Source organism: Fonsecaea monophora (genome assembly GCF_001642475.1).
Source record: "Fonsecaea monophora strain CBS 269.37 chromosome Unknown Scaff41, whole genome shotgun sequence".
Classification (NCBI taxonomy): Eukaryota; Fungi; Ascomycota; class Eurotiomycetes; order Chaetothyriales; family Herpotrichiellaceae; genus Fonsecaea; species Fonsecaea monophora.
The window spans coordinates 120,525-136,295 of record NW_019173972.1 but is presented as its reverse complement, the minus strand read 5'-3'; the positions used below and the strand labels follow the sequence as shown (position 1 = coordinate 136,295).

General features: G+C 53.4%; 5 protein-coding genes across 5 annotated transcripts; 1 reads left to right on the top strand and 4 right to left on the bottom strand.

Annotated features, from left to right (window-relative positions):
- Positions 1-283: 283 nt before the first annotated feature.
- Positions 284-2,264, bottom strand: AYO21_06121 (hypothetical protein; the record flags this gene model as incomplete). Its single annotated transcript, XM_022656085.1, has 4 exons — positions 284-1,215; positions 1,313-1,593; positions 1,668-2,092; positions 2,148-2,264. 4 exons carry the CDS (start codon positions 2,262-2,264, stop codon positions 284-286), a joined length of 1,755 nt encoding a protein of 584 aa, XP_022511605.1.
- Positions 2,265-4,001: 1,737 nt separating this feature from the next.
- AYO21_06120 (hypothetical protein) lies at positions 4,002-6,057 on the bottom strand (the record flags this gene model as incomplete). The annotated part of the gene is made up of 3 exons (XM_022656084.1): positions 4,002-5,225; positions 5,293-5,410; positions 5,465-6,057. The coding sequence occupies 3 exons, from the start codon at positions 6,055-6,057 to the stop codon at positions 4,002-4,004; spliced, it is 1,935 nt and encodes a 644-aa protein (XP_022511604.1).
- A 1,646-nt stretch (positions 6,058-7,703) lies between these two features.
- Positions 7,704-9,327, bottom strand: AYO21_06119 (hypothetical protein; the record flags this gene model as incomplete). Its single annotated transcript, XM_022656083.1, has 4 exons — positions 7,704-7,882; positions 7,945-8,139; positions 8,195-8,730; positions 8,801-9,327. The coding sequence occupies 4 exons, from the start codon at positions 9,325-9,327 to the stop codon at positions 7,704-7,706; spliced, it is 1,437 nt and encodes a 478-aa protein (XP_022511603.1).
- A 699-nt stretch (positions 9,328-10,026) lies between these two features.
- On the bottom strand, positions 10,027-11,421 carry AYO21_06118 (hypothetical protein; the record flags this gene model as incomplete). The annotated part of the gene is made up of 1 exon (XM_022656082.1): positions 10,027-11,421. The coding sequence occupies one exon, from the start codon at positions 11,419-11,421 to the stop codon at positions 10,027-10,029; it is 1,395 nt and encodes a 464-aa protein (XP_022511602.1).
- Positions 11,422-14,429: 3,008 nt separating this feature from the next.
- On the top strand, positions 14,430-15,728 carry AYO21_06117 (hypothetical protein; the record flags this gene model as incomplete). Its single annotated transcript, XM_022656081.1, has 1 exon — positions 14,430-15,728. One exon carries the CDS (start codon positions 14,430-14,432, stop codon positions 15,726-15,728), a length of 1,299 nt encoding a protein of 432 aa, XP_022511601.1.
- Positions 15,729-15,771: the final 43 nt, after the last annotated feature.

Sequence of the window (15,771 nt, the reverse complement as noted above, 5' to 3'; positions counted from 1 at the left end):
GAGTACTAGCTATACGTACCTAGCTAGGGTCTGTATGTATGTATGTTGTGTATCTGGGTTGTTGGGATCGGTATGCCCTCGGAACAATCTGTCTGCTGTCCGCTGTCGTCTGTTCTTCGACTTGAATCCTTCCAGCACCCTCCTCCCTACCGCCCTCGCACGCTATATCTCTTCAACCCCCTTGTATATACTTTTTTGTTCCATCACTTTTCCCTCATAACGCTTTTTGTTTTTTCGTTGTTGTTGTTTTTTTTGGGTTTTTTTTTTCCAGAGGGGAAAGGGATCAACTCGCCAACCCCTTCTGCCACCACTCGCACCTGTGGTTCCTGGTCGGGTCTGGCACGGTGCTCCACCCCTTGGGGGTGAGGAGCTTCGCACTGGCATTCCCGGCCCGCTCGGCGGGCCAGACGGGGAGGCCTGGACCGTTGGGGTCCCCCGTCGTGATGAACCGCACCTGGTAGTCCTGCAGTTGCTGGGCGTAGGAGGCGAACATGCCCGTGGTGGCGTTGGTCGGTTGGCCCGTGTAGAAGTTGTAGCCGGCGTCGCAGCCGTGGAACGACGGGCCGATTTCAAACGCGTACGTGTAGCTCTTGCTACTGCCGTTGCTGGTGCTCTGCCCGTACGCCCGGTTCGTGTAGTCGATGTTGCAGAGAAAGGCCGACTCGCTGATCATGAGGTACACGCGCTCCAGCAGCGACGTGTACGGGTGTGTCTCGTTGGTCGCGTCATCGTACACGGGCGGGTACAGCGTGGTCAGCACGTACTCGCGCACCTCGTCGACTGCCTCGGGGTAGCTAATCTGAAACCAGGCGTCGACGTCCTCCTCGGTCTTGAGGTACGGGGGCGTGAATAGTGCGCCCTCGTTGCCGCAGTGCGAGTTGAACACGCTGATATTCGGCGCCGACGAGCCCGCGTTCAGCAGCAGTCCCGGCAGCGCCGGCGCGAAGGTCCCGTCTACCACGGGCCCGTATGTGAACGTACCCCAGTTCGACGTGGCGATTTGCATCGCGTTGGCCTTGATCAGCACGTCCGAGGACACTTTCCGCGCCTCGGCGATGGAGCTCGCGTTGATCATCTTCAGAAACGTCTGCGTGGTGTTCTCTTGGAGGAATGTCGATGTTGAAGGTATGAAGCCCGGGGACTGCGGCATAGCGCGTTGGAACGGCGCCGGTTTGAGTCCACCGTACGCAGTGATTTGGAACTCGATCGAACCACCTGCCCATGATGTATTGGTTAAACATTATATCAAAATCAATGTACAGTATGTGGCACGGACATGAGTGCTAGAGCTAGGGTCAGGGGGGCAACTCACCTCCAGCTGATTCTCCAGTAATGGTTACACGGTCCGGGTCGCCTCCAAAGAGGTGAATGTACTTCTGGATCCATTCCAGCGCGAGACGCTGATCGAGGAGGCCAGCATTGGACACACCACCAGCGGCTTGCAGGGTCGGTCCGGACAAAAACCCCAAGGCCCCGAGCCGATAGTTCATGGCTACAAAGACCAGGCCGTCCATCTGACTCGCCGTCTTCATCATGCCGTGGACGTCGTTGCCCGATGACTTCTCGCCGATCGTATAGCCGCCACCGTAGATCCTGGAGCCGCATTAGTACTAGACAATCCATGTTGTTGTCTTGTACATTGGAAAATAGCTTGGTAGTATACATACCACGCCATGACAGGGGCACCACGCTGTTGTCCCGGCTTCAGCGTGCCGTTATTGACCTTGTCGAAAATAGATTTGGGAACCACGACGTCCAAGAAGAGACAGTCTTCGGTCGTCCGTGGATCTTGTGGCGGCAATTTGCCATTGCGGAAGCTGTCAAATGGAACTGCGCCGGGAGGAGCGGCCTGAAGCTGTTGTTCTGCTAGGGAAACGTTGAAGTCTGACGCGTTGCCAGCCACGACGTTGGGTAAGTTGGCGAAACCTAGTGTGAGCCAGGTTGGGTTGGCTTGTGGACAGATCCGACCAATACTGCCGTTCTGGACGACCAGGTTTCGACCGGTAGGGGGTTCTGGAGCAGCCCAGCGAAGATCGCCAACTGGAGGTTGGGCGAAGCGGATGTTGCTGAAGTTGTAGAATTGGCCGGTCGCCTAGGAATGCGTTAGCACAGCACACAGTGCTGGACTGTTGGTATTGAGCACGAACATCCAAGCTGATAGCTCGATGTATCTCGTAACCTAGGTCGACAGTGGGCAAGCCTTGGGAGTAGCAGAGCCGGGAAAAGGCATAGAGGAGTGCCACGACAACGAGTTTGGGTTCCATAGCTTGCTGCCTTCTCATTCGGACGCTGTAGTAACTGCGGAGATGACTGATATCATGTCGACTGCCATAGCTGGAGGGAGCCAGGACTATATAGTCCCATGACGAAGACTATAGCCGTTCTTTTCCCACCGCCTCTGCCAGGGACAGCCAGAAAATGTGTCCATCGCATCGGTATGCCGAGGTTCAAATGTTTACTGATTCCCAATGGCTTGAAATCGCCCATAATGGTGTGTGTAAAAATATGTGCAAAGAGTCGACGTCGTCAAGGCCGAATCAAAATACCTCTTGGCCAGCGAAAAGCATCAACGCGGGTATTGGTAGATAGGCACGTTCGCTAGCTGCCCAGATACCCCTGGTTCTTCTCCGCAATTTGGGCCACATTAGCTTGCATGATAGACCTGCCTTTGTTCGGTATAGATCGGGGATCATCACGGGTGACAGCCAATCGGCCATGCAGAAATGTTTTCTACTTTGCACTGGCGGGTAGATGCTTGCGAGGCGCCCAGTGGGTTCTATCCAGAAACGGGCTCGAGTTCTTCCGAGTCTGGACATGGGTTGGACTCCAGATCGTGCCGCACGATCGCACCGTTGCCTAGGTCAGGTAAGGGCAGTGCGAAGCGAGCCATGAATCGCTCAATCGCGTCTGATCCTCGATATCTTGAACCGCTAGCATTCACTCGCTGGTGACGCGACTTCATCATAGTCGGCTTTTGCCATGCTGCACTCGGTCGAGAGAACGGACGAGGGGGATCAAGGGAACTTGCCCGCGCTCGCCGTATCGCCGAGGATGGTGGGAAAGTCAACGGGTGAACAGGGAAGGAGAGAAATAGGAAAATGGATCGCTGGGTCTACCTTGACCGCCTGTATAGAGTAGGTGAAGTCTGAGGTACTCGTATACAAGAGAAAAGGTAAGACTTTGGGATCTTGACTGCGTAACTGGCTAGCCTCTTGGCACCCCCGCGCTGGGGAGACACGAGAGGATGACTTTCAATACGAGCTCGCAAGGTAGGTACTTCTGACTAGCAGCTGGTAGCCAACACCCACGATCATGAAAACAAATAGCGGAGCAAAATATTAATTAGGTAGTTGACAATGCTAGTATGTCCTTTGTAATGCCTAAGCCCCTCATAGATAACAAAGCCACCGGACCCCATCCCTTCACTTAAGATCCTATACCGAAAAAACTCCGCACATATAAAAAAACATCGCATACTCGTGGATCGCTGGTAAAATATACAAATTTGTAGTATATTATTTAGTGTAAACAATTTTCTTTCGCAATCGACCATAGGATATGGAATACAGGGCTTCCCGTTCGCTCAGCCGTACTTAAGCCATATGCCGATCAGTTAGTACTACCGTGGGTGACCAGGTGGGAATCCTGATTGTTGATTGTTTTTGCTTTTTTTGATCTCGTTGGGTAGAGAAAAATGAAGAGATTCTCCAAACCAAATCTCGTGTCAAGAATCGAAAAACTGGTGGTGAAAAAGCATTTTTTGTTCTTCCTGTCGAGCCTGTCTGGATGATTTTGGAGGGTTGGGGGAAACGAGGCTAAGCGCTATGGATAGATGTGGATCACACCTTACTTAAATAGGAAGAGTACCAAAGTCTATTATTTACTTCCACTGCATTACCAACCTTGGAAATGACTTATAACCAAAATGCACACTGTACATTCGACCCTTACGTGTACCTGTATCTTGTACAATAGTGTTCGCTACGGCCATCACCCGCGGCTCAGCAATCTGCCCTGCCCCACGTTCTCGGGAACGGAACGACCTCCCTCAAGTTATTGACACCCGTCATGTATGCGAGCAGGCGGTCAAATCCCAGGCCATAGCCACCGTGGGGACTACTTCCGAATCGTCGAAGGTCGGCGTACCACCTCATGTTCCCCAAAGTCTCTCCCTTTTCCAGAAACGGGTAACCGTTGCCATTGTCGCCATTCGATATTTCGGTTCTCTTGATTAGCCCCTTTTGGCGCATCGATCGAATGAGATGCTCCAACCGGTGTTCTCTGAGACTCCCTCCAACCACTTCACAGTAGCCAAAGGGAAGCAGCAGATCGAAACAGGCCACAGTGTCTCCATCCGACTCCGATTGAGCCCCACCTTGCAGTGGAGTTGTTGCCGATGACGGAAGCATGTAGAAGGGTTTGACCTCTTTTGGATAATGCGTCACAAAAACTGGTCTTCCCTCTGCCAGATTGTCCACGATCCACCGTTCGTGTTCCAACTGTAATCCTTGCTTCCACTGAGGACGGTGAACGAAAAGCGTGCCATCGCTGGATTCGTGCGCCTTTATCAGCGCCTCCATAGCTGATGTGTAGTCCACCTGGTGCCACCTTCCAGTAAGTCTAGCCCACCGAGCAGGCAGATCCACAAAGTCCGCGTCCGTAGGTCGGTGTTTCTGGTCGGAGTAGTATTCAACCAACTCTTTCCCCGTACGATGCTCTTGTAGTGATTGTGTGAGGTATGCCACAAGGCTCTGCACTCGGGACAGCAGCTCTTGAAAAGAAATGTGTCGATGCTCAACCTCGAGCATGTAAAATTCAGACAGATGCCGCGGGGTGTCGCTTTCTTCGGCGCGGAAAGTCGGGGAGAATGCAAACACATCCCCTTGCTCGGCGGCGTGCGCCTCCAGATGAAGCTGTGACGACACAGTAAGGTATTTTGGCTCTCGGAAATAAAGCTTTTCTTGTCCCTTGGAAGTATTTGGTGTTGTGCCGGGAAGCTGTTCATGGCTCTGCGGGGCTATTGTGAATGCCTCTCCCGCTCCTTCGCAGTCTGAAGAGGTGATCAATGGCGGAAGGACTTGATAGACTGGGTCCGGTTGGTTGGAGAAATGCGACGAAATTGCCGAGATCAATTGGCTGCGAGTCCGATTAACAAGAGAGTGGAAGGCCGTGCGCATTCGGAGGTGAGGAACGGTTCGGAGAAAGTCAGTCGACATCGACTGCTTCTGAATGGGGTTGTCCTGTCGCCGTTAGCTGGGGCAGCGGCGCGCAAGGAGGAACGGTTAGACGAACAGAAGTATTGCCATCACCCAGCGTCTCGATCTCTTCGACTTGCAGTTCATGGCTCTGTCCAGCTCCTTTAGACGGCACCCACTTGCCCACCAGGGCAACGTAGGCACCATTGGTGATGCTGAAAGCTGGGTGTCAGAACTCGTCCATGCTCCTTGGATACGCATCCACCTACTCTTTCGCCAACTGCGGATCGGGAAACACTGCTTGGATATTCGCGAGCGTCGAACCATCTCCGATTCGGGCAAATGCGACTTTTTTCTGCTTCCGGATACTGCGCACTAAGCCTGCAATTTTGACCGATTCATCCGCTCGCAAGCCGTTGACGTACTCGGCATCGTTCGAGAGTCTAGCATGGCGGACAAGGGCCGGTGAGGTTTCTGTAGCTGTTGCGCTTTGACCGTGCAAATATCGGGCGCAAACGTGGGACGGTACAATGTCATATCGGAGTCTTGCAATGTCAAGGGACGAGCATCGAGGCAGGATCCTGTCTCCGAGATGCCATGGCGCCTTCAGAACACGCCATAGCATCACGCAGGGGAGGGCGACAAACAGCAGCCAACAGCAGAGGCCGCAGAGTATCAGGAGAGTATGGAAAGTCAAAGAGGAGCTGCAGGTCGCGCAGACGATGCTGTAACAATTTAGCGCACAGGGGGAGAAGGATGCGCGGTCCGCCCGCGGGATGCGGTAAAAGTGTTTATCCGACGGGATTCTTGCCACAGCCTCGCCAAAGCGTAAAGGATTGAAAAACCCCATCACCAAGCCCATGCGCGCCCATGCTATTTTTCTCATCAATCTTACTCCACGATTCCAATCGCCACTCAGCCACTCATTTAGCAAAACGGACACATCCTGCGACCCGGTGCGGGATCCGAGGGCGAACCTTTTACAATTTCCCAAATGAGAAACGCACGGAGGTGTTCCCAAATGTGCAAAATGTCCTTTATCAGAAATGACATTGCGCGGCCTGAGTGCCAAGTCTCCTCTCCTCCCTGCCTGGGTTATGATTACTTGCCAGATGCAGCAGAATGGCCTTGTTCGCTCAGTCTGCCCGTCCAGCTACAGTCGCTGACGGCCTTGAGGACTTGCCCTTTGTAGGTCAGAAATCACATCTTCGCCGCCCTGTCCTTTTGTCAGACGCCGAGCATTCTTTCCTTTATGTCATGCTCGGACCCAAGGTGTCACCCATTCGACTCCGGGGGCCGTCAGCGACAGGATTTACGCCAATGTGTTTTATATTGACCGAGCATGACAGTTAGGTTGTTGCTTTCTTAAAAGATTTGCCCTTCCCTCTCGTGCAACATCTCAAACAATTTCGATTCTATGAAACCTTGCAGCGAAGCAATGGCGTCTCATTACAGCTCAGACCGCGCATCATCTCACCCAGCCTTGTATGAACAATTACCAGACCATGCTAGGGATCAGCACACGTGCAATACGCCCTGGTTATTCGACCCATGCACGAGCAGCGAACGTCGGGGATCAAGGTCTGGGTCTTCCCCCGCCCCGGATTCGAGCAGCCTTCCCTTCCTTCAGGAATACCGCAATTTCCTCCTTAGCCAGCTTCAGTCCATGAGAGCAGCTCAGAATTTTCATGCACGCTCCCATCACCGCCGTCGCCGCGTAGGATGCGGCCATGAGCGCGGCCACAGAAGATCGTGTCGAGGTAACCCAATTCACACACCGTCCTTTGACAGGATTCTACTATACCTGCACCAGATGAGCACTGACCACGTCAGCCACTACAGTATCAAAAACCTGTCGCCGTCCGTTGCCAAGCCGGCACTTGGTCCTGCGACAGCCTTCTCCCTTACGTCGTCGAGTCCATATCCATCAACCATGTCTGGATTCGCTCAACTCCTCAATCCCCAACATCACTTTTGTGAGTGCAGATTGGGTCAGGGCCGAAAGCAACATTGGGATCCTAAGATTTCAGGGTAGTCAGGGGGTGAGCAGTCCTGCTGGGAGCCTGGAACAATCGTGGTTTCGAGCAAGAAGTCTGCAGCATGCAGTGTCTGCGACCTTGGATGTGCGGTAGCGTTCTGCTGAGCTGAACGGGACGGCTTCTCCAAAAGCACGACAGCAGAAGAACTTGTAGCGGGTGGGTACCACTCCGTATGTTCGGGTTGGTGTTGGCCGTCTTCCCGGGTAAGTGAGGGGGCGGGGCGACAGGGGTAGTAAAGTAGCATAGATGCGATATCGAAGGGGGTTGTGCGAGACGGTAACTGCCCTCTTGTCAGAAATAGCCCGAAGAATAGGAAATGGCTTACCGTATGCTACTGAGCAGTCCAACTTTTAATGTTCAGTCATCCCTTTGACTTGTCAAAATGTCTGTATACCTTCTTTATGAAGCCTCCTACTCGAAAGGTCCCACCCTTGTTTTCATGCCTATTCTGGCTGTGATCCTCGATCGATCAGACGTCAAGCATACTCCTGACTACCTGAGGTGGCGATTGTAGCGAGTGGGTGGACGACTCAGGCTGCGACAGACCGTCTCTGCGGGATTCGTAGGGTGTGTCCCTCTGATATTGTGGAGGTGGCAGTGAGCTGTCCGTGTCTGTAAATCGCGAGTCTATGCCCGTAGTGCCACCGTCTGTGACTGTAGATCTTCCGATGGACCTGTTACTGTTCACACTCTGCCTTGGTTTTCTGTACCTGGCGTCTTCTTCTTGCCTACGCCGCTGCCACCAAGCGTGTCCACTTTCATCTTGTTGCTCTGCTCGGCTTGTATTTGTCGCATGAGAAATTTCTTCCAGTGGAGGTCTTCTGGAGGAGCTGGGCATTCTGAAGACTCCACCTGGCGATGCGGAGCGGCTCTGGGACCTAAACCACCAGGCTGGCGGTTTGCGACTGTGAGGTTGGTGAGACTGCGCGGCTATAGCAAGACCATGGCCCAATTCCTCACCCCTCGACGCGCGCAGGGCAATCAATACCTTGTCTTCATTTTCATTCATGTATCCATGGATGTTGAGCAGCACAAGAATGAGAAGAGCTGGTGCGTATCCGAGTCCGTACAACAAGCCAACGCTCAAGTCTCGACGAAATGGGGATAGCTCCCATACCCAAGATCCCGCAAGAACGTACGCAACGCGTAAGCCGAGACAAATGATAGTCAGTAAGAGTGTTGTAGGGATATTTGCCCTGTAGGTCCTGCTGCCATAACCCAACCGAAAGACAATAAGTCCAAGACAGACTGTCGCGAGGACAGAGGCCGATTTGAATCGAGCGTCGAGGGCAACAGGTCTAGCCAATCCCTGAGTCTGCGTGGGCGAACGTTGCTTCTGGGCAAACGACCAAGATCGTGGAACAAGCGTGAAGAACACCGCGCAGTCGAAGGCGTAGAAGAGTAAGGGAAGGTAGAAATTGGCTTTTTCGTGGAATGCGTTAGCCGACAAGGCATATGTTTGTGCCTCTTGGAATTGACGATGGCAGAATGAGCTCCTAAACACGAGGTTAGACCGACCCCAAGTCTTCTGGCGTATGAAAGCAGAGTATATGCCGTCGTACTCACCAGTTTCTCGCAGCTTCCCAAACGCAAGCCAGCAACACCGGAATCATCAAGGCCAGGAAGAAGCTTTGGAGGATGATGGGCGTGTTGACGATGTAGTCTCTGTCCACGTCGACAGCGGTAAAAGAGCTCAAGATGCCACAAGCGGCGACCGCCAAGGTCCAATACCACGGCCAGCGTCTGCCCACCGGTTTCCACCCTCTTTCTCGAGGCAGGTATGTGCGGCCATGTTTCCTAAGGTTGATCGTGGAGAACAGAATCGTTAGGGCAAAGAGAGAGCCAAAGACAAGTCCGGTTATGCCCCGGGCACCAATGGGATTGATGGGTGTGTAGCATGAGGTCGTATTGACGAACGTTCCGTTCGAGAAAAGGATGGGTTTATGCGGGCCAAAAGCGAGAAAGCAGCGCGAGCCGTTGGACAGTGTGCCATTGTCGTAGAGTGTGTAATTCCAGAACTTCAGTCCAGTCTCGTTGAGAGCGACACCATTGGTAAAGGTGGTGGAGTTTGCTAAGGATTGCGCACCCAGCATATCAGCGACGAGGGCTTCGTCCTTTTGCCTCACAGGCAGCTAGGAGGGCAATTCTGCTAGGTGCAATCATTCGACATAGGCGCTCGCTTTGATGATTGAAGGATGAGGCTGGCAAATATTTTGAAAAGGTCGAGTATTACTTGTGCTTGGAGATGGGCTGATGCTGAGTGATGCCGATATGATTTGGTGGATCAACTGCCAACCGCAGGGTCCTTGTCGTCACTCGGCCCAGACTTTTCTCCGATTATCACATGGAGCCACATTAATGGAATCAAATCATGTCAGGCGACTAACTCTGGATCGAACGCAACCGAAATAATACGATTTTCGTACAGTACACTCTACTGCTTGAGCCTCATGCCACTAGCTAATGTTAACGCACAGGCATCTCCGCAAATCCACCGTCACCATCCCTGCTTCTTCAAATTCAAAACATTGCCCCTATCAACGGCCGGGACTTGACCCGGCCAGTTCAGAACCCTTTCTTGAGAAAATAGGAGAAAAAAACAACAAATGGCAAAAGTCGAATACTGCAGTCATCAAAACTCGTGACTTCGTGCTCATTTTCGAAATCGATCGCATATCCGCCGCCTCTTTTGACCCGAACGCTAAATACGATATGGTTGGAAACGCCGACTTTTTCCCAGCATGTCGTGCAATGCAATGTGATGCCACAACCCGAACAGGTCTCTTTCCGTCCTATACCTTGGCAAAGACGCGGTCTAGCTTGCTCAGGGCTCTCTTATCCTCTCGGAACCCTAGCTTCTCGCTGGGAATGTCTTGCGGTGGTGCCCCATTCTTGGTTCCACCTGGACTCGTACTGCCTTGTCGGTCCGCTTCGGCCTCACTCTGGCTTTTCTCTGCGGGGGCAACATTCGTATCGATATTGTGTACGAGGGCGGTAATGGTGGGTGCCTGGCTGGCACTCACCGCGATGGTGTCAGAGTTCTGCGTTCCAGATTGATTTGCTTCGCTCTTGCCATTAGCGCCGTTCGTCTGGGTATCAGCCCCATAGGTAGTAGGAGTGGTCAAGCGCGGATCTATTTGTATCCCCGTGCCTGCGTTTTCACTAGCAGCTTCAGGAGCTTGCGTATTGACTGGAGGAGCAGGGCTGGATTGGTATACTGGCGGAGGGGGTTGGCTGACAGTGTAAGCGCTCAGGGGAGCCTGCGGGGAAGTGGCAGGTGGTAAAGGGGGAGGAATTGACGACCTCGAGTCTGAGTTTCGTAAGGGACGCTGATCGAAAGAGGACGGTGGTGCTTGGCTGAGTGATAGGTGGTGTGGTGGAGGATATGGCGCGGGGGTGAATGCAAGAGGGGGCAGGCCTGCCTGAATAGCATATGGCTGTAGATAGTGTCCGGGAGGAGGGGTGTGCATGGGACTGATTGGGTAGATGTAGGCTGGGTGAGGGATGTAGCCGGGTGGAATATATGCTTGCGGCGGAGCAGGGCTTGGGCGGTGATACCCTGGGGCACCTGGAGAGATGACATATCCTGGAGCCCCTAACATGGGCGATCGAGTGACGGCAGGGACCGTTGATTGATCGTTGATGGTGGATTCTGGATACATGCCTTTCGCGGGTTGTATCGAGGCCAGATTGGGATCGGTGCTTGGCTGTCGCAAGACCTGGGAGGCTGGATGTGTTCGGGAGTAGTAGCTGATGAGATGTAGGTGTTGGCCTTGGGAAGTGGTGATACTGAAGGACTGCTTCATCAGGCCATCAGGCTTGTACCGATAGCCGTCGGGTCCCTCCTCGCCCTCACCAGACTGCGAAGGATCGTCTTGACCATTTTCGGGGGTTTTGGCGCCACGATTGGCCGTATTCACGTATGAGTTTCCTCCTCTTTTGCCTTCCATTTCCCGATAAGTCAAGAAGCTGCCCGAGACACGACTTGCACTCCAACTCTTGCCATCGGTCCATCGCCGCATTCCCGCTTCGCGCTCATCCCAAACAAAGACCGAGCCAGATCTGATGGATTGTCTCTCTTTCTCTGACAATCTCCGCTGGACTCGAGGGAGTATGCCCAACCTGCAGGCTTCGAAGAGGATGATGGCGTCTGTCGGCGTACGAACGAGACCGTTGTATGTCTCCATTGTGCGTATGATCTGGAAAACCCTTTCTCCAGTTCCGCCGAAGCGACTAGTTCACCCGGAAGGGGTCCGCTCACTGTCGCGTACGTGATCGTCAAGTTGGACCTCGTTCCGTCAATCGCGGCGGGCTGAATGCTTTGGCGCAGACACTTCAGCTCGCCGCGCCCATTTGCCAAAGTCCAACGCGTTCCCTTTCTGCAACTGCAAGACGCAACCCAGTCTTGCCCGTCGTGCTTCTGAGATATTGACTTTTTTCTCTCCGGCGCAAAAGTTATCTCTCCGTAAGTCGCGATGCTTGATAGCGGAGGCTCAGTTGACTGAACTGTCTCTTGGACAGTGTTTGAGACGGGGGAGAAGGCTAGGCGTAAACTGCTCGGGGGTTGGGAAATCGACAAGGGTCCAAGATAGAAACCGAGGAAATGCTGGAGAGATGGCTTCTAATAATGCAAATGGAAAGGCCCATTACAAGGCAAGTGGGCACACTCAAACAAGTCTTGGTGAGCGGCGTGGAGCCAATGGGAATATCTGCGGTATCAAGGATAGACTCGCGGTCGGATATTACGTGGTCTGTGGTCTTGGGGAGATCACAGTCTGGCACGGCCGGCAGCACCGATTCGTGAGAACAAAGTTGGGAACGTGAGAACAGCTGTGAAAAATGACCAGACTGCCAGCAGAGGCAGACAAATAGAAGAAGTTCAAGCCCGTAGTGTGGGAGGGACTCTGGCCTTTCGAGTGGACCCCTTGGCTGGGCCCTGGGCCTTGGAGAGGTGTTCCTACAGGTATGCCACTTCCGCAGCGGGTCAAGCTTGCACACTAGGCTTATGCTTAACCCAATGCCCGCAGCACTAGCTGGAGACGGGCCAGTGACCGCCATTCTTTACTGGGTCAGCGCCGAGCCTTCGATCGCTGGGCGCTGTAAGCGAGCAGCGCACCGTTTCGTAGGGGGAGAGGGAGACCCGGTATTCAGAGGGCCCGATAACCGCGGGAAAAAGAAATTCTGGCCCTCAATCGATCTCTCACTCAACTGGCGAGGAGATGAGTCGTACTCCGATACACGGAATCCCTCCAAGAAAAATCCATATACCGAGTTATCGTTTTAAACTTCTACCCTTGAAATCCAAATCACGAGGATCGTCCCCTTGTTGGGGATCAGCGCGTCTGCCTGCCTACCGAAAGGGAAATTGATTCCCATTTCTTGTTGGGTCTTTCCTGGCAAAGGACTCCGTGTCCTTTGACGGCCAATAACTGGTGGCCTTGCAATTTTCGGAGTGACTCTCCAATATTACTTGCGCACGGAGAAATATTGTCGTGGCATGACGCCCTGGGCAAAAAGCCTGAGTCAAACTAACACCCCATCCAAGGGCTTGGCATCAGGAAAGGTTCGGAAGCGAAGGGGAAGGGACACCACTCCCTTTCGTTTTGACAGGTGCGCATCGACGATGTACCATAGGTAATGCTGACACGAGGGTCTCTGGCATTATTGCCTAGATATCCAGGTGGCACTTACTCGTATCTTCTCCTCGATATTTTTCTCAATAACAGGCAACCCATGTGCCAGCCACACTTCCCTTCCACCAGGCCGACATCGCCAATGCAGAATGCTTGGCATTACGCTAGCCAAGGCGCCAACAGTCTTGGTGGCTCTTGGGTTTCGCTTGGTGTTCTTAGTTTTGACGACCCTCGTGCCAATTGCCAATCTGACTCGCCGCTGGGCGCCTGGGCATCTGCGTAATGTCGTGTCTCGGCGCTTTCCCAGACGCCCCCTTGAATGCTTGGTCCGTTTCTAGGCATCTGCGTCCCTGGCCCATGTTCCCACCCATGATCCGGAACAAATTCCACCCTCTTTCAAGGCCCCTTTCCCAGCCAACTTTTTCGGTTTCACTTCACAGGTTGGACTGGTGAAACTGCTCATGGTGGTGATTATGGCAGCATTGACCTGTTTCAACGGGCGATGGCCAGACCCCAAGTCGCCTCGGCTTTACCTCGCGCAAGCAATGCCGGAGCATCTCCGCTTAGGCTTAAGCCTCTTGTTAAGCATGATTACAGCCACCAAAGTCAAAAAGCGAACGGGGTCCCAGTCAAGCGGGCTTGGGTATCAGCCAAGCCGCGTTGGACTTGGCACATCCGGACCCGTAAATGACACGGAATGATCAACTGACCAGTGATAACGAGATTACGTTTTCCGTTTCTTTTCTTTGCTGAGCAAAACACCTTGTGGGCGAGCACCTTTTCAGGTTTGCCAGGAGGGGGGCTTGCGTGTTCAATTGCGAGATTGGCAAAAACAAAAGTGGGAACTCTTTTTCCCAGACATTCTTAATTGTGGTCAATTTCTCTCCTCATGCTGACCAGCATCTGTGCGCCGTCCTCATCCGTGTCTGGAATAATAATACCCCGTCACCCGTACCAGGAAGATCGACGTTGATTTCTCCAGTCATTCATAAAAAACCGCTATGCAATTGTACCTACGCGGCACGCATAAAACTTGGGTCCTTCGGTGGCAAGAACCAGAAATTCCCTCCCCACTTCCTTCACTACACCTCATCCTATCGTCCGGACGCATGACCCATTTGGCATCCTTTATATTTCCTCGGCAAGTACCTCGTTGATTACTAGGTATCTTTCTTTTCCCCAAGTCCAGGCGCTAGTCGCAAAAACAACTACCGCGTCTGGGTGCCATCCTGGCGGTAGCGTACTCCGTCCTGGTAGTGGTGATAGCGGTGTGGAGAGCAGGCAACCACGTGGATAACAAAGAGACTCGGCGAACACACACGCAGGCCCCACCTCTAGTTTTGTGCTTGTAATCCTGCCTACGAGTGTGTACCTCGTACAGTAGCATCTTGCATCGTACTCGTACCGATCAATCGTCTCATCAAGTTTCTTAGCGCAGGCACACTAGGGTGACCTTGTTGGTCCAACCTACCAGCCCCCCTAATTATATACGCCCGTCCTTGAGGTTTAATCGCCACTTGTACAGTAATATGTAGGGTCCGCCGCGTACCTGTCGACCGAAAATGGAAACAATATTCCAAGACGCCCGGCTCGACCCTTCGATAGCACAGAAGCTCTATTCGACCCTCCCCTCCTCTTCCTCTACGAGACTCCTGCGGCTCGAGCCCGGGTCGTACGACGACCCTCTCGAGGCCTCGATCGCTGTGGTGGATATAGCCGCGCTCTCGTGCCCCAAGTACGAATGTATATCTTACACATGGGGTGACGAGACATCGCCCAACTCCGTCCGAGTGGATGGGAACGAGGTCCCCCTCCGGTTGAATCTGGACCAAGCTCTTCGACGCTTTCGCTTCCCCACAAAGCCCAGGCTTGTCTGGGTCGATGCCATTAGTATCCGCCAGGACGATGCGGACGAGAAGGCCCAACAGGTCAAAATGATAGGCGATATCTTTCAGAACGCCGCGACGGTGCTGGCTTGGCTGGGCGAGCACGCTGACTCGAGCGAGATCCTCTTCAACATGTCGGAAGAAGCTGCGGCTAATCTGTTTGACACCAACCGTACCGAGTTCCGGCGCAGATACGACGCACTGGCTCGGTTCATGAACCGTCGCTACTGGCAGAGGACTTGGATCGTCGCCGAGATTGTCTGTGCCCGCGAGTTGATGATTTGCTGCGGCTCGGACAAGATCTCGTGGGGCCACCTTCTGAAGTATAGATTCACCGACGTGATGCGATTCGATCAGGGCTGGACGAGGAAGTTAACCAAGCTGGACGACTCCAGAGTCGCCCACAAGTTTGCCCAAGACCCCTCCCACCTGTCTGATGTGGAATGGGAAGGCCACCGCGAATTGCAGGGATATCTGTACGCCACGGAAAACACCGAGTGCCTCGAGCCTAGGGACAAGATCTTCTCGCTCCGAGCAATCCTGCACAGCACGAGCATGCGCAGTGCCATCCGTGTCGACTACAAGATGTCTCTCCCTAAACTCTGCGCCGACATTCTGAAAGCCGCCCTGTTGGCCTACGACAGCGTCCGGAACAACATCGCCGAGTTCTTGCTGCTGTCGTACCAGCTCGACAAGAGTCTGGCAATGCCATTGGCGGACAGACTTCAAGTGATCGACCTTCTTCTCGATGACCCAGAGGGCGTCGAGACACCGGCACTGGATATTGTGAGTGACATGTTATCAGACGGAGCCGTGGAAAAGTTCTTTGGGATCGACTACGAACGCTATGATACGGATTGGAGCTGGGAAGAGAAGAGAGACCATGTCCTTTCGTGGCGCGACAAGGCACAACAGACGGGCAAGTGGCCTGCCACTCCTGGAACGGCGCCAGCCCCAAGTCTGAACAAGACTTGACAGCACGGGTCGAACGCAGACTTTTGATTTTCTACGCAGTAAC